At 33.7% G+C, this 18,050-nt stretch overlaps 1 protein-coding gene across 1 annotated transcript; it reads right to left on the reverse strand.

Moving 5' to 3' along the window:
• Positions 1-613: 613 nt before the first annotated feature.
• efcab6 (EF-hand calcium binding domain 6) lies at positions 614-17,734 on the reverse strand. The gene is made up of 30 exons (XM_073831627.1): positions 17,705-17,734; positions 16,420-16,570; positions 16,122-16,342; positions 15,387-15,466; positions 15,051-15,117; positions 13,734-13,870; positions 13,529-13,647; positions 13,307-13,425; positions 13,080-13,228; positions 12,937-13,011; positions 12,720-12,837; positions 12,443-12,616; positions 10,318-10,478; positions 10,143-10,247; positions 9,887-10,061; positions 9,688-9,802; positions 9,484-9,602; positions 8,217-8,446; positions 8,044-8,131; positions 7,663-7,781; positions 6,880-7,038; positions 6,629-6,784; positions 6,321-6,537; positions 4,112-4,309; positions 3,774-4,001; positions 2,676-2,876; positions 2,388-2,574; positions 1,053-1,237; positions 826-975; positions 614-736 (listed from the first exon to the last, which is right to left on the reverse strand). The coding sequence occupies exons 1-30, from the start codon at positions 17,732-17,734 to the stop codon at positions 614-616; spliced, it is 4,356 nt and encodes a 1,451-aa protein (XP_073687728.1).
• Positions 17,735-18,050: the final 316 nt, after the last annotated feature.

Here is an 18,050-nt window from a genome sequence, read left to right on the forward strand (position 1 = left end):
CAAAACATTAGTGATCTTAAAAGCATTGTTTGTGTTTTGAAAGTACATTTTACTATCCAATAAATAAAAAAAAAAAATAATTTATAAATAAATAAATTACAGAATTTATTTGTAATTTATGTATATAAAATTGGAGCAATTCCATGAGGGTCCTCACACCATCGGTGCTCGGGCCCTAATGATTTGCAATTTTATACAAAATTACAAAACACTTCAGTGCAAAAATCAGTGCAAAAAAATTAATCTGAATACATTAGGGTCATTTAAAATAACTTTCCAAAACAAAAGTTATTGCTGGACAGTCCTGATATGATATTTTGACACTTTGAATAACAGAAAAATGACAAATATCTAATGCGTTTTGAAAAGTTAAAGTGAGTACATACATGGGCGAGGTACTTTATATATATGGCATCTTTTTTTATACATTTAAACCTATTTTTAACTGAAAAAAATGCAATTTGAGAGAAAATGTAGGTTTCACATCATTGACCCATGAATAAAAACAATTAGAAATATTCGATTAGATTGGAATAATCACTTTATTTTATTTTTATTAAAGCTAAAGCAGTGCAGTATGACACTCAAAACTAATAAACAAAGGAGTCTGCAATCATTTAAGGAAAATGCGCAGAAAATCATTGTATGATATCTTTCCTGAGAGGTTTTTGTCAAAAAAAGATGTGAAATGAAAGAATTCTTCCTCTGACAGATTCACGCTGTACTGTCTCAGAACCTAAAATAAAAAAATCATGCAAAAGGTTGCATGATTAAAGACGGGACGTGAACTGAAAGTGTTATTTATGTAAAAACAGTGATTTGTACCTTTCTGAAGTCCTGCAGTGAGATCTTTCCAGTGCGCTCTTTGTCAAAGGCGATGAATTTTTGCCTCATCTGCCTCCAGAAGAGCTGGATGGGCCTGGAGATTCTCAGCATGGCTTCAACACACTGGCCACTAAGTGGGCCGGGACTCATCTGAAGGAGGAAGTCAGAAAATAAAGTATATTTACAATTCATCAACTAGACTGGCCTATTCAGCAGACTGAACTCACTGGTGTCCTGGGGAGCTGCAGCTTGAGTCTGTGGGATGAAGTGATGACCTGAGGACTGAACATCAGCACAAAGTGCCGCAGGAAGTCAGGGTAAGAGAGACGTCCGCTGTTTTTAATGTCGTATTTGACAGCAAGCTGCTCAAACTCAAGTGGACTCAGCTCAATATGGAGACTTCGGAGTATCTCTGCACAACATCAATTTAAATTCACCATCAAACAACGTGACAATCATAAAATGACAAACAACAATTACTGCACGAAAAACGGAATAAGAGATGTTTCCATTGTCATTTGCAATATATTATGATTAGCGTTTAATTTATGCAGAAAAAAGTCCATTAATTTTATATAATTTATAACACAGAATTTATAATCATTTTATGTTAGTATATTAAAATACATAAAAATCTACTGTATTATATTATATTTTTTAAAAATTATTATGATTCAGACCAATTTGCTAAAACATCTTTCAGAAAAAAATGGAAATACAGAAAAAAAGAATTCCTTGATTTTCCCATTTTAAAAAACAGTTTTGTAAATAATAATTATAATTTCATAACAATTTTATATACTACGATGATGTAAATTTAATTAAATTAAAAAAAAAATAGAACTTACATACATTTAAATATTATATTATTTTATATTATAATATATATAATACTATAATTATATAAAAATCATTATAATTCAGACGCATTTGCTAATAAATCTTTCAGAAAACAATAAAATTTCAGAAAAAATAAAGAACAATTCAATGACTTTTCCATGTTTAAAAAATACATAATTTTATAATAATCATTAAAAGTTATGCATACTATTTTATATTATAAGTATATATCATAAACTAAATTATATTAAAAATAGAACATATATACATTTATATATATAAAATGTTTTTACATTATGTAATTTATTAATAAATTAAAATTCATAATTCAGACCCAATCGCTTATAAATCATTCTGACCTACTTCTGAACTGTTTTTAAACAATTGTAGATGGTTGTAGTTAAGAGCAAACAATTGACTGTCATTTTGTAATGTGTATTTATATATTGCATTTTCTATATTTTTAGTTTTACAGTAAAGGTTAATTACAAGAAAAGAACGCCTTGGTCCTTTATTTATCTGTCTATTGGAACACAGTTACGTTCTATGAGGGCAGAATATTTTATATTATAAATATACAATATAAATTAAGTTACATAAAATAAAATAGAACTTATATACATTTATACATAATAATTTTTTTTAGATTTTATCAATTTCAATTACTTTTCCAAACTTGAAAAACTCCCTAGTTTTTTATGACTTTTTATATGATAGAATACCTAGGAATATATCCACATCTATCTCTCCGGTCCTCTCAGGGTCTGCCTGCCTGCATCTCCACTGGATGTGCCTCCAACAGTCCTGGATCTTGGGACGCACCTTCATCTCCACATCCTCGCAGTTCAGTAGTGGTGTGGACCTTCTGCTTGCTGTGGAGGGTCTCTGAATCCGCTCTGAGATTGATGACTGTAGAAATGGGTGATGGGATACAAAAAGATTGAAAACACTTATAAAATCCAATGTAAAGAGAAGAAGAAAAGCAATATTAGCAAATGAAGTAAATGTACCGCAGAGCGTCTAAAGGCGCAGGGTGCTGTTTTGGGCCGTCTGAGAGATGCTGGTCTCTCCAACGTTGATCTTGCTGAACCTGGTAATGATTTAGCATCCTTTTTCAGTCCTTGCTGCTCTCCACTGAACTTTTTCAGGAATTCTCGATATTCCAGATTTCCAAAGCCATTAACTGGTAGCATTTTCCACAGGTCTTCAAACTGAAAGAGTTGATTGTGTTTCAAGCTATTGAAGGAACTTTTAAAGGTGACCTATTATGCCCCCTTTTACAAGATGTAATAAAAGTCTCAGGTGTCCCCAGAATGTGTCTGTGAAGTTTCAGCTCAAAATACCCCACAGATAATTTTTTATGGAAGCAGAAACACGCTGTGTTCATGCATGTCTCTTTAAATGCAAATGAGCTGCTGCTCCCCGCTCCCTTTTCCAGAATAAAGCTTTGCCTTTATATCTCATACCTCAGATACTCTGCTAACACGGCATGTGAGTACTAAACTCTACTAAGTTCTCTTTCATGTCTTATTGCGCTTAAACTGTAAAAATACACACAAGTTTATGATAAAAACACAAATGAGTTACAAAAAAGTCTGTTATGTCTGTGAAGGTAAATAGTGAAATAAATTACATGTTTATATTAGATCTGTGTGGCAGTAGCGTAATATACAGTAAATAAATCAATAAATCCGCTGCTCTCTTGTCTCCTCTGAGGCTGGGACTCTAAATAGTGTTCTGTGCTCATCTGCGCAACCAATGACAGAACAATTAGCATGCTTTGCTCAAACTTTTGCTATTGCGTTAGAACTGATACACCGTTGTCGCTTGCGAAAACAAAATAACGGCGCCGTGGATGGAAACGTGCAGATTAAGGAGCGGTAATATTATAATAAGATCCCCTACCTACGTCACAGGGGAAGCTCGTTTTTTCACACGCTTGCAGAAAAAGGCTTAGCAAAACAAAGTTACTGGATTGTCCTCTTTTACATTTTCTGGGTTGGTAGATGCACCAGGGACCCAATTATAGCACTTAAACACAGAAAAAGTCAGATTTCCATGATATGTCACCTTAAAGGAAGCTTGTTCTTTTTTGTTCTGGAAATTACCTGTTCGTCGGTGAGCCTCATGAAGTGACGATCACAAATGGTCTTAAAATCCATTTTGGAGATGGTGTTTATATTGGCGTAGTCAAGATCTACCATCTCCTTTGTTATAGTGTACATGCGGGCTGACACAACCTCCTGTACCCGCCTCAAAATGTCACTGGTGACTAAAGGTCGGGGTTGATTAGGAAAACGCATCTTATGGATTTTCTTCAGCCATTCATCGGCTGTCTGTTAGAGTTAAAGAAATAAATAGCATTTTATTATACACCATATGCAGCTACGACCATTCTGATATTGATATTGTGCACATTAAAACTCAACCATTAAAAATTATTGACCTCTTGTTTGTGGAGGTTGAACACTTGGAGGAATTCCTTCCAGTCAACCATAATCTCCTCTCCTTCGTTTATTCTCAGCTCAGACAGCAACTTCCTGAACTGTACATCTGAGAGACGCATGCAGAAATGGTCCAGCACTTGCCGAAACTCTGTTTGTGATATCACACCATCTCCAGTCTTATCAAATGCAGAGAAGGCCTAGAAAAGCAAAGCACAACAGCAGTTTGAGGTTGGAACGACAGCAGGTAACATTACAGCAGGAGTCCAGTGTATGATTGGCTATAATTATGAATAGATATCCGATATGATTGGATATAACTGGATATGTTCAGCTATGATTGGTTCATGTGATAAATCCTGCCTCGTGTTTTCGTGCGTTTTGCTTTTGTAAATCAGTCTGAATGAACAATATAATAGTGTTAAAGGATTAGTTCACTTCCAGAACAAAAATGAACACATAATTTACTCACCCCTTGTCATCCAAGATGTTCATGCCTTTCTTTCTTCAGTTGTAAAGAAATTGTTTTTTGAGGAAAACATTTCAGGAATTTTCCCCATATAGTGGACTTTTATGGTGCCTGCGAATTTGAACTTGAAAGCCGAAGAAGAAGAGTCTTATCTAGCAAAACGATTGGTTATTTTCTAAAATTTTTTTACAATTTATACACTTTTTAACCTCATGCTCATCTTGTCTAGCTCTGTGATGCACATGCGTACTCTGTGCACTCCGGTTCAGTACAGTTAGGATACTCTCATCTCATTTTCTCCTCCAACTTTAAAAATGTCCTACATTGCTACAGAAGTACTGACCCACTGTTTACAAAGTGAACTTGCAAAAACAGTCAAACGCCTATTACAAAAAAAGGTAAAACAGCAATGTAGGGCGGTTTTAAAGTTGGAGGAGAAAATGAGAAGGGAGTTTTTCGACATACCCTAACTGTATTGAACCGGAGACCAGAGTATGCATGCGCAAAGCCGAGCTAGGCAAAACGAGCATTTGAGGTAAAAAGTGTATAAATTGTAAATTGTTTTTAAAAAAAATAACCCATCGTTTCTCTAGATAAGACCCTGCTTCCTCAACTGGGATCGTTTAGAGCCCTTTGAAGCTGCATTTTAACTGCATTTTGGAAGTTCAAACTCGCAGGCACTATAGAAGTTTACTATATGGGGAAAATTCCTGAAATGTTTTCCTTAAAAAACTTCATTTCTTTACGACTGAAGAAAGAAAGACATGATTACCCTGGATGACAAGGGGGTGAGTAAATTATCTTTAAGTTTTTGTTCTAGAACTAAACTAATCCTTTAATGGGAAGACTAATTAGAAGACTAAAGAAACTTGCTGTGTTCGTGCATGACTCTTTAAATGCAAATGATCTCATACCTCAGATACTCTGCTAACACAGCATGTGAGTACTAAACTAAGTTCTCTTTCATGTCTTATTGCGCTTAAACTGTCAAATAAGTTTATGCTAAAAACACAAATGAGTTACAAAAAAAGTCTGTTATGTCTGTGAAGGTAAATAGCTAAATAAATTGCATGTTTATATTAGATCTGTGTGGCAGTAGCGTTATATACAGTAAATAAATCAATAAATCCACTGCTCTCTTGTCTCCTCTGAGGCTGGGACTCTAAATAGTGTTCTGTGCTCATCTGTGCAGCCAAAGACAGAACAGTTAGCATGCTTTGGTTGAACTTTTGCCATGGTGTTAGAACTGGTACACCGTTGTCACTTGCGAAAACAAAATAATGGAAACTAATCCTTAAATGGGAAGACTAATCAAGTAAGTAAACAGCTCACACATTTAGATAAAAACACTTTATGTCAAAATAAGACTTAAAATGGCACAAAAACATGATCTGTGAGAGTAATCAGCTTGGTGAAATTTAAACGAAATTTCCATGTCTGTGATCAATATTTACCAAGCTTTGATGACTGATAATCCGAAAAATTCAAAAATAGTTAAAAAGTAACTATTAAAAAGAAAAACTGAAACATAAATTCACAAATAAAACATATTGTTTAAATTGTTACTGCCTTGAGTTATTACTTTGGAATAAATGTAAAATACTTAAAAACACTAACTTGGCTTTAATGAAGAGAATATTGATTACATTGTTAATGTTTTTCCTGATAGTGTAAGTAATGTTTATTTAACCAAGAAGATGTCACTGTGACACAAATTTACATTTGATTAAAAAAAACTGTACCTTGTAGAGAGTATCTGAAGAAGCAGTAACCAGCTCCTTGACTCTCTGTATGGCTCTCTCTGGGCTGAGCTCCTCTACATCCTCCTCAGGTTCTGGAGAACCCACAGGCAGACCTTGAGGAGGCTCGACTGCAGACCCACTGGAAACTTGAGATCCAGCGAGATGCTTTAGGAAATCAAGGTATGGCAGCTCCTTCAGACTGCCATCAAAGCCAAGCCTGAAAAAAAAAAAAAAAAAACAATGTGTTACCTCACAACATTTACCATAATTTGAGTAAATTAATGAACATGTCTAATATGAAGAGTTACAGGTTCAGTAGATGTGTGAGCTGTTGTTCTGTTAGTCGAAAGCCATGTCTGTGCAAGAGAGAAAGCAGGTCCATCATGGTCACGTGACCATCTTTGTTTTTATCCAGAACCACAAGGCTTCCACTCACACTCTCAAAGTCTCTCTCGATCCACTTCCTTCAAACACAGATAGTTTTATGCAACACTATATCTTTAAGGAGAACATTTTCACCACTATTACATTTGTCATTTGATACAGAGATCATTTTCACCTAAGATTTTGTAGTATAACTTCCAGGTTAGGTGTGGAAATTCCCCTGTCTGGGAGGTGTTCTTGTATAGCGTCTGATTGGTTGTCTTCATCTAATGTGATCTGAAGCTTTCTTAAAAACTCTGTCCATGTGACAAAGCCATTCCCTTCTTCATCATATCTGTGAAAAAATCGTTTTTTAGTTTTATCTATAGCAGATATCAGACATTTGTTTGCCAGAGATATGTTTTAGTTAAAGAAATAGTTCACCCAAAATTGAAAATTCAGTCATTAATTACTCACCCTTATGTCGTTCCAAACCCATAAGACCTTTGTTCATCTTCGGAACTCAAATTAAGATATTTTTAATAAAATCCAGGAGCTTTCTGACCCTCCATAGATAGAAATGCGTCTACTATGTTCAAGACCCAGAAAGGTAGTAAGGACATCGATAAAATAGTCCATGTGACATCAGTGGTTCAACCATAATGTTACGAAGCTACAAGAAAACTTTTTGTGTGTGAAACACCCCCCCACCCCCCCAAAAACAACTTTATTCAACAATTTCTTCTCTTCTGTTTCAGAAAGCTCTCAGATTTCATCAAAAATATCTTAATTTATGTTCTGTAAAGGAATACAGTTCTCACAGATTTGGAATAACATGAAGGTGAGTAATTAATGACAGAATTTTCATTTTCTCTTTAATGCCATGCTAATAATGATTCTGAATCAGCAATCGAATGCATTGAGGAACACATACAGTCATTAAAGTGAAATTTACTGTGAATGAAATTCAGTTGCTTACCTGCACCACAGTTTTTCAAACTCATTTGGTGTGATGGGCATGTAGTATTTAAAAAGTAGCTGTTTCAGACCGTTTTTGGTCATGATGCTTTTAACATCGTCACCCAACTGACAAAAAGCCTGTCAACACAATTGTTAAGTAAATAGTTTAATTAATTAATGGCAGCCGCCATTTTGAGATCACATGATCAGTTGAATACTACTCAGTTTGTCTTTCTAGAAACATAAACTGCCTGCTAATAATGCATTTTTACTCCAATATTGGTAACTAAAAGCCGTATTTTTGCATTACGCTACATCCAGGTCACTAGGTGTCAGTGTACGTTTATAAAAATATGCATCAAAAAGTGCTTTTTTAATCACCAGACTGGATGTAGATTACCTTTGAGAGCTCTGAAGGTCTTTTCTGTGCAATAGCTGCTAAGTAGTCATGAACTTGGTCACATGCAATTTCAAGAAATCCGTCTTTTCTGAGAAAAAAAAAAGACTTATTTTATAAAAAAAAATACTAAGATAAAGATAACTATGAATTCCAGAGAAGTAAATGGTTATTACGAAGTGTTATCAAGATGCTGTGATTTCATCTTGCTGCTAGAGAGAACTTTGTTGTAGAACTCTGCGTAGTTGAGTGTGCCGCCAGGCGTAAGGCCCAAGAGGTCAAGCAATCTCTGATACTCCTTATCTTGCGTTACAAACATCAGGCTGTCAAACAGAGCTCTGAAATCAATCCGATTAACTACACCGTCTCGGTTCTTGTCCATGAGACGGAAAGCGGTCAGAGCATCCTGCAAACAAGAGTGAGGTAAAGATGTTTGAAGCAGTAGGACATATTCTGCCACGTGTATAGCTTTTAAGCATTTAAAAATGCAATATTTATTGATACCATAAGATGGACTAATACACTACCAGTCAAAAGTTTTTGAACAGTAAGATTTTTAATGTTGCTTAATGTTATTTGATCCAAAGTACAGTAAAAACAGTATAATTTTTAAATATTTTTACTATTTAAAATAAATGTTTTCTATTTGAATATATTTTAAATGTAATTTACCTGTGATTTCAAAGCTGAATTTTTAGCATCATTACTCCAGTCACATGATCCTTCAGAAATCATTCTAATATTTTGATTTGCTGCTCAAAAACACAGCTAAGTAGAATTTTTTTTTAGGTTACTTTGATGAATAGAAAGGTCAGAAAACAGCTTTTATCTGAAATAGAAATCTTTTATAACATTATAAATGTCTTCGTCATCACTTTTGATCAATTTAAAGCATCCTTGCTAAATAAAAGTATTAATTTACATGAACTTTTGAATGGTATAGTGTATAATGTTACAAAAGCTTTTTATTTCTGATAAATGCTGATCTTTGGATCTTTCTATTCATCAAATGATCCTGAAAGAATATACTCAACTGTTTTAAACATCAATAATAATAAAAATAAAATGATTCTTGAACAGCAAATCAGCATATTAGAATGATTTCTGAAGGATCGTGTGACACTGAAGACTGGAATAATGATGCTGAAAATTTAGCTTTGATCACAGGAATAAATTACTTTTTTTTAAGTATATTCAAATCAAAAGCAGTTATTTTAAATAGTAAAATTATTTCAATATTTTACTGTTTTTGCTGTACTTTGGATCAAATAAATGCAAGCTTGATAAGCAGAAGAGACTGTTTTTAAAAAAAAATCAATATTAAAAATCTTACTGTTCAAAAACTTTTGACTGGTAGTGTATAGATATAGTGGCCTACGATGTATTTAGACACTTTTTAGTGGTAAATTAGTAAATAAGTAAAATAATCTGTTGCTTTGATACCCCATGATATTCCTTGATCCTCTTTTTAAGCTGACCCAGACAGTCCTCTGCAGTTAAAAGAGTTGGAGTTTGTACATTTTTTGTCTGTCTATCTTTGTCTTTTTCTGGTGTTGTTACTTCTGTGTTGAAGAGAAATTAGATAAGTTATGTTTTGTACCATATGTTTATGTTAAGAAAATGACTGTTTGTTGTGAAAAATCAAACCTTCATATTTGGCCACAAAGTCATTGACAGAAATCGAACCCAAATTAAAACCAAGAGACTCAATAAGCAGCTGAAACTGGGATCCTTCCAGGAAAATACCACAATCATCCAGAATCTAAAAGCAAGAGCGACATCAATCAATGAAAATATAAATAACTCAATTTACATGAAGACTTTCTGACCTGATCTTAAACCATACCTTACAGAAATCTCTCAGAGTGAGCACTACTGCCATGCTTTTTCTTTTGCACATCAGATAGTCCTGTAAGGACATCCCACGCCTCTGAAGCCTGTCTTTGAGTTTCCTCAAGACAACATCTTTTACTGCTTGTGCTTTTATGTTCAACATGGAGGCCTCGTGTGCCTTTTCCTCCCTGTATTTGAACAAAAAACATTCATTATGTGATTCCTCATCATGTCTGAGTGCTACATATCGTTTTATTGATAACACAAACCTCTCAATGATACGGAGACGGCCCTCAATTGTCTCTGGAACACCTAAGCTCTTTAAAAACAGCTTGTAGTTCACATTTCCACCCTCTAAAAATGGTTCACAAAGCCTTTGAGAGCAAACAAGGGGAATTAGTCAGTATCCAGAGATCAGGCTGAGAACAGAAAAATGAGACTCACTTGCTGAAGTGGCGCTCAGACAGCGGTAGTCCATGTTGTCGGATCAGTCTCCTAAGGTCTTCTGGGGGGATGGTGTCACTCTGGTTTTGGGTTGTGTTGGTGATAGATTCGATCAGAATGTCATAGTTCTCAAAGAGCTTCTCCTTCAGAATCTCTTCCACCTGTAGAGACACAAAATCACGTGTGTGATAGAACTAGGACTGTTAAGTGATTCATAGACATATTTTTATCAATCTTAGATATATCAGTGATTCATTTTGCAGCTTAATATGGGCCATTCAACAGAATTGGTGTAAACTGCTGTCGCACAACCAAAAAACACATTTAAAAAGCTGTAAGGTATTCAAATTTTAATTGTTTACTAAGATCCTTTTATTATCTATTGAAATAATAAATAATATTTTAAATATCAGTTAGCTTAACATATATAGAATCATCATTTAGTGGGTACTTTCAATTGGGAGGTGGCTTTATGGTGGCTTTTTAGTAGTTTTAGTAGTGTTTTAGTATGTGGGTTAAAATTCTGTAATGTGATGTGCTACCAAAACTACTACTAAAAATGTGCTATCACAACCGAAACATGGGATGCTTTGTCAAAAAAAGTATACTGAATATCAACTAAGATGTTATGATAGTGTTTAGTTAGTCAAACTAATGAATCCGTAACTTTGAAATCAGTATGATCAACTTTTTGCCTTTTACAAAGAAAAATTGGATTCAAAATACAACAAATCTCATAAATCACACTTGAAATATTGTTAAAATTGTTATTTGTTATTGATTTACCTCTGAAAACTTTTTTAATAAAATAGAAAAAAAAAAAAAAAAAAAAAAATATATATATATATATATATATATATATATATATATATATATATATATATATATATATATATATATTTACAAGGAAGATGTAAGCAAAATCTTAATAGGTCAATATAATCCTTATTATTAAATTATATATTACTGTGTTTCAGTAGTGACAAATTAGGGGAGAGGACAGATATTCCAAAACTTTCTGAAAATACAATATGAGAATTAACTGCACAATTACTAGAAATGTGTACCTTGGATATTATACAATTTTCATTCATACAAAAATTAGTGGAAAATAAAACCTAAAAAACAAACAACCCCCCCCAAAAGTCTAAAGGTTACTTACAGCAGTCTGTGTTGTTGTTTCTGTGGATGGCAATGTGTTTAACCGTTCTGAAACCTTTCTATTGAGCTTTGGTGTCTCCTAGAATAAATTCACAAAACAGATTTTATATGTTAAATCATTTTAAATTCGCAAATAACCCATTTATGTGGCCCTGAACCACAAAACCAGTCATAAGAGTCAGTTTTTCTGAAAATTAGATTTATACATCATCCGAAAGCTGAATAAATAAGCTTTCCACTGATGTATAGGTATTGTTAGGATAGGACAATATTTGGCCAAGATACAACAAATCTGAATATCTGGAATCTGAGGGTGCAAACAAATCTAAATACTGAGAAAATCGCCTTTAAAGTTGTCCAAATGAATTTCCTATCAATGCATATTACTAATCAAAAATTAAGTTTTTATATATTTATGGTAGGAAATTTACAAAATATCTTCATGGAACATGATCTTTACTTAATATCCTAATGATTTTTGGCATAAAAGAAAAATCGATCATTTTGATCCATACAATGTATTTTTGGCTATTGCTACAAATATATCTGTGCTAGGTAAGACTGATTTTGTGGTCCAGGGTCACATATATATGCAAAACCTATCAAGAAAAAAAATAATAAGTCATATTTTATATAAATAAACAACTTTAACATATTGTAATGTGTTTTGTATTTTTTTTTATTGAATTAACTTATTGTATAATCTATGGGAGTTTAGAAATCTGTAAATGTTTTATTTATTTGTAATTAATTAATTAATTTAAAAAATTTATATATTGCAGTGAAGAGAAATGGGTCAAATGAGCTTGATTTTTCTGAAAGTAATGTAACATTGCAAAAAATCTTAAGGGTCCAAATAATAAACTTTATCTATTTCTTGTAATGTTTCTTTTTTTTTTCATTTTTATCCTTTTTAAGGTAAAATGTGACCATGGATATTACAGTACTGCAAAGGTAATAATACCACAATTGGTCTTTGGTGATGGAGGAAGTCCAGGAATTGTTGGTAATTTACGGCATCTGCACGTTCCACATCCAAGACATCAGCAAGAGCAGTGAACTGCTCATCGGTCAGATGGAAGTTTAGGTTTTCCAGAGCCCTGCGTAGTTCATCTCTACTGACAAACCCTGTTCTGTTCTGCAAAAACAATTATTTTTTTTATTATTATTATTATGAATAGCTGTGATTTGAAGTTTGAAGTTAACTTTTTATCAAGTTTTTTCTAAATCTCAAAACATACCTTATCAAAGTCCAGAAAGGCTTCTAGAAGAGGCTGATTATCAGAAACATGTTGTCGTAGTTTTAGTAGAATTGCTTCAATACTGCATGTGTCTGGAGTTGCTGGAACAGAATCTTTCCTGATTGAGACATGTTCAAAATCCCTAAACATATTATAACAGTGGGTCAACATAATATTGATTTATAGGAAACAAACAATAACTTTATGGCCAACTTACTGAATAGGCATGTCGTCTTTGAACAATCCAAGAAATATTCTCCATTGCACAGACTCTGTGCTGTTCACTCCAAATCTGTGACAATAAACAATAGATGAATTGCATTCAGTGAGGTAGATAAACATTATGTTAATATCTCATACCTGTTCAGTAACTCCCTGAAGATATTATCATCCATGGGGAAGAGAAAATTACTGAGGACAGATCTAAGATCCTCTTGAGAGACAAACCCACTGTCTGTGAGGTCAAATGCCTGCAGAGCTTTTTCAACAAGGCTATGATTCTTCATCATCTGTAATTCAAAACAGAAAACCAATTTCAATATAATTCCCCTATGTTTTAGATTAAAAATTATCTCTGTGATACTTACTTTGCTTAAAAACCTGGTCTGGACTTCATCTAAGTTGTCCTTGGATTTGCTTGAGAAAGCCCTTTCACTTGTTTTACTTTTAGGTCTTGTTGTAGGACTTCTGACGTCCCAATTCAGTGCTGAAAGCAGGTTTAAATCAGAGTATATTTTATTCTGATTCAAGTGATTTATTATTATGCATTCTGATGGCAAAATTGCATAATTTATTTCAAATAATTTTACCCAGTTGTATAGAATCTGGTGCAATTTTTCTATAGTTTTCAGAGTCAACACCAAGCTTCTCAAGAAACTCCTTGTAAGATATTGTGTCAGAATTATTCACACTGTAATGCGACCATAGTCTAAAAGAAAAGACATACACACAAAACACTTAGAATTCTGGGAAAAACAATATTAGAAGAGTTCCTTTATGTGGAAAAACCGGGACCTGTGGAATTCCAGCTGACTCATGGGAAAGCAGTATCCCTCTAGGACTTTGCGCAGCTCAAGTTGCTGTATCTGCCCATCACTGTTGTAGTCAAACAGCTGAAAAGCCCTGGTGATGTTTTTCAAATTGCGTCCAATCTGAAATGATGAGAATCATGGATATTACACACTAACATCAACAGGTAAATATTTACAGTGCCTTGCGAAAGTATACCCCTTCATTTTTTCACGATTTGTTATGTTGCTGCCTTGTCAAACTGCTTTAAATAACTTTTTTTCCACATCAATCTACACTCCACACATATAAAAACACTGATTTGTGACAACTTTGCAAATTTCTTAAAAATAAAGCACTGAAATAAGAACATTGCATAAGTATTCATACCCTTAACTCATTACTTAGTTGAAGCACCTTTACACTTTTATTTTCATGCATTGAGCTTTTCTTCTACTTTGACAAGTCCCTCAGTCCCTGCTGCTGAAAAAACCACCAGCAGACTTCACTTTTGGGATAGTATTTTGTAGGTGATGAGCAGTACCTGGTTTCCTTCAAACATGATGCTTGGAATTGAGGTTCATCAGACCACAGAATCTCATTTCTCACAGTCTGAAAGTTCTTTAGGTGCTTTTTTACAAATTGTGTCTACACTGAGGAGAAAAAGCCCAGATCGGTGAAGTGTTGCAGTGATGTTTGTCCTTCTGTAAGTTTCTCCTATCTCCACATATGATCATGGAGCTCAACTAGAGTGACCATCAGCTTCTTGGTCACCGCTCTAGCCAAGTCAATTGCTCAGTTTGGCCAGGAGGCCAGCTCTAGGAAGAGTCCTAGATGTTCCAAATGTCTTTCATTATGGATAATGAACTTTCAATGCAGTGATTTTTTCGGAACTCCTCCCAAGAAATGTGGCTTAATGCAATCCTGTCTCTGAGCTCTACAGGCAGTTCTTTTGACCTCAGAGCTTGTTTTTTTCCTCTGATATGCATTTTCAGCTGTTGTCTCAATGTTTCAGCTTTTATTGAGAGGTGTGTGCCTTTCCAAATCATAGCTAAATTTCAACTGTTCCAGTTAAAGGTATGAATACTTATGCAATAGAATAATTTCAATTTTTTATTTCTAATAAATTTGTAAAGTTAGCACAAACCTGATTTGTGCTTTCTCATTGTAGTGTATGGAGTGTAGACTGATGTAAAAAAAAGTAATTTAAAGAAGTTCAGCATAAAGCTGCAACATAAAACGTGAAAAAAATAAAGGGGTATGAATCCTTTTGCAAGGCACTGTCTGTTAAATTTAAATTCATACTATGCTATGGAGAGTCACCTTATCTTTCAGACGACATTGTAGTTCTCCAAGTGACAGATTTCTGTAACCACTCCTGCATGAGATTCTGTTAAGAAATTATATATATTTTATATATAAAGAAATATTATACACTGTTTGAAAGTTTGAGGTCAGTTAGATATATATTTTTAAAAAAAATAATACTTTTATTCAGCAAGGATACGTTAAATTGCTGAAGACTGACAGTAAATACAAACATTTGTAATGTTACAAAAGATTTTAATGTGCCATAGTTTCCTGTTTTAAACTTGAAATGGAGTGTATTAATTAAGGAAATATAATAATTGTGAAAACATCTACTAAAGCATACATTACCTGCTTACTGCAGATGTAACCTTGCAGTATCTTCTGAGAAACTCCATGTAAGAAATTGTTCCATTTTCTGTCAAGGCAATCTAATAAAAATATTTAAATGAAGTTGAAATGAGTGAAAATATTAAACATGTAATAGGGAAAAAAATTCACTGCTTAAAGGGATAGTTCACCCAAAAATAAAAATTTTATCATTAATTAATTACCCTCATGTCGTTCCAAACCTATTCATCTTCAGAACACAAGATATTTTTGATAAAATCCAAGAGCTTTCCAACCCTGCATAGACAGCAACGCAAATGACATGTTCAAGGCCCAGAAAGGTAGTAAGGACATCGTTAAAATAGTCTATGAGACATCAGTGGTTCAACCATAACTTTAAAAAGCTACAAGAATACTTTTTTTGCCCAAAGAAAGCAAAAATAACAACATTATTTAACAATTTCTTTCAAGTAGCTTCATAAAATTAAGGCTGAACCACTAATGTCACATGGACTATTTTCACGTTGTCCTTACTACCTTTCTGGGCCTTGAACATGTCAGTTGCATTGCTGTCTATGCAGGATCAGAAAGCTGTTGAATTTTATCAAAATATCTTACAGGTTTGGAACAACATGAGGGTGAGTAATTAATGACAGAATTTTAATTTTTGGGTGAACTATCCCTTTAAGTACAACAAAATCACATAGTAAGTGCACTGAAGCGGTGGGTGACTGTTGTAATTATAAATGAACACACCTTTTCCAACAGACCCTCAAACTGAGTTTCAGTGAGTGGAACAAGAAACCCCTCGATTACACGTCTGAACTCTCCTTTGGTGACAGTTTTGTTGCCTTCCTGGTCAAAGGCTTCAAAGGCAGCCTTCAAGTCCTCTTTTTTGTCCTTGACTCTTTCCAAGAGTAGGTTCTCAATGTCTCCCAACGAAAGATTCTCATCTGCCACTGACTGCACAGAGGAGGCTGCAAATAAAACAGAAAATCTCCTCAACAACATGCTTTTCCATTATTACCAAGATAATTAACAGCACAGACCATACCAGAATCAGACTTGAGTGTTTTCCTTCTTGAGAAATCGCCTGTGGAAATCCGAGAAGCACTCTTAGCTCTGGGGACAATGGTGAGCCCTTGTGTTATAGGCCTCAGATCTATATGGCTTGAGATTTGAGGCATCTGTGCGGAAGGTGACGCCTGAATGTAACCAATATAATATTTTTTAGTAAACAGCCTTTTTCAAAATACAGTATTGGTTTGGTTTGCTTTGTCATTTTTAAAGTATTATATACACTACCAGTCAAAGGTTTTTGAACAGCAAGATTTCTAATGTTTTTAAAGAAGTCTCTTCTGCTCACCAAGCCTGCATTTATTTGATCCAAGTACAGCAAAAATAGTAAAATTTTGAAATATTTTTACTATTTAAAATAGCTGTTTTCTATTTAGATATATTTTAAAATTTAATTTATTCCTGTGATTTTAAAGCTGAATTTTTAGTGTCATTACTCCAGTCACATGATCCTTCAGAAATCATTCTAATTTTCTGATTTGCTGGTCAAAAAACATTTATTATTATTATGTTAAAAACAGCTAAGTAGAATTTTGTCAGGTTTCTTTGATGAATCGAAAGTTCAGAAGAACAGCATTTATCTGAAACAGAAATATTTTGTAACATTATAAAGGTTTTTATCATCACTTTTTATCAATTTAAAGCTTCCTTGCTAAATAAAAATATTAATTTCTATAATTCAAAAAATTATACTGACTCCAAGCTTTTGAATGGTATAGTGTATAATGCTACAAAATCTTTTTATTTCAGATAAATGCTGATCTTCGGATCTTTCTATTCATCAATGAATCCTGAAAAGATTTACTCAACTGTTTTATATATTAATAATAATAATACAAATGTTTCTTGAACAGAAAATCAGCATATTAGAATGATTTCTGAAGGATCAAGTGACACTGAAGACTAGTAAATGCTGAAAATGTAGCTTTGATCACAGGAATAAATAACATTTTAATAGAAAGCAGTTATTTTAAATATAAAAATATGTCAAAATGTCACAGTTTTTGCTGTACTTTGGATCAAATAAATGCAGGCTTGAGGAGCTCAAAAAATCTTACTGTTCAAAAACTTCTGACTGGTAGTGTAAGGTATAATATTTGTTATAATATATTATAATGTTGGTCTTCAATATATAAAGTTTTTAACTACTGAAAAGTTTTTATTAAGATTTTAAGGACCAGTAGCGTCATCCAAGAACCATAGCAGTTCAACCTGGTAATTTTCATTCAGAAATTATATAAATAAAGTGTCTTAATACTAACCCATCTCTCCACAGCGGACCTCGGACGCATTCTTGTGTTAAAGTCGTATTCACACTATCGGTGTTCAAACTATAAACTTGACCACAACACCTCTGTAACCAGTCGAGGACGCTTGGCTGTTCCCATGGATATGGTCTAGCTGTCAATCAAGAGCTGGCTCCGCCTACTGGAATGCTACACTGAAAAAGCGAATAAACTCAAAAAAGCTTTTAAATCGACAGAACCAAAGAATAAACAGTCTAAATTCGTATGGAGCGTCATATAAACTGCAATTCGTCTCTATATTTATTACAGAAAATATTGACGAGCGTGACGTAGTTGTTCTGTCCTCCTCCGCCAATCATCA

The sequence above is a fragment of the Garra rufa genome, chromosome 25, assembly GCF_049309525.1.
Source record: "Garra rufa chromosome 25, GarRuf1.0, whole genome shotgun sequence".
Taxonomy (NCBI): domain Eukaryota; kingdom Metazoa; phylum Chordata; class Actinopteri; order Cypriniformes; family Cyprinidae; genus Garra; species Garra rufa.

What these genes read in the sequence shown, in the direction of transcription:
- efcab6 (XM_073831627.1), bottom strand. Translation starts at nt 17,734, where the DNA reads ATGCGTCCGAGGTCCGCTGTGGAGAGATGG. An exon ending in TTGAGGGTCTGTTGGAAAAG is followed by an intron (nt 15,467 to 16,121) that starts GTGTGTTCATTT and finishes TATTTTTATTAG; the next exon opens with ATTGCCTTGACAGAAAATGG. An exon ending in TCTGAGCGCCACTTCAGCAA is followed by an intron (nt 10,248 to 10,317) that starts GTGAGTCTCATT and finishes TTGCTCTCAAAG; the next exon opens with GCTTTGTGAACCATTTTTAG.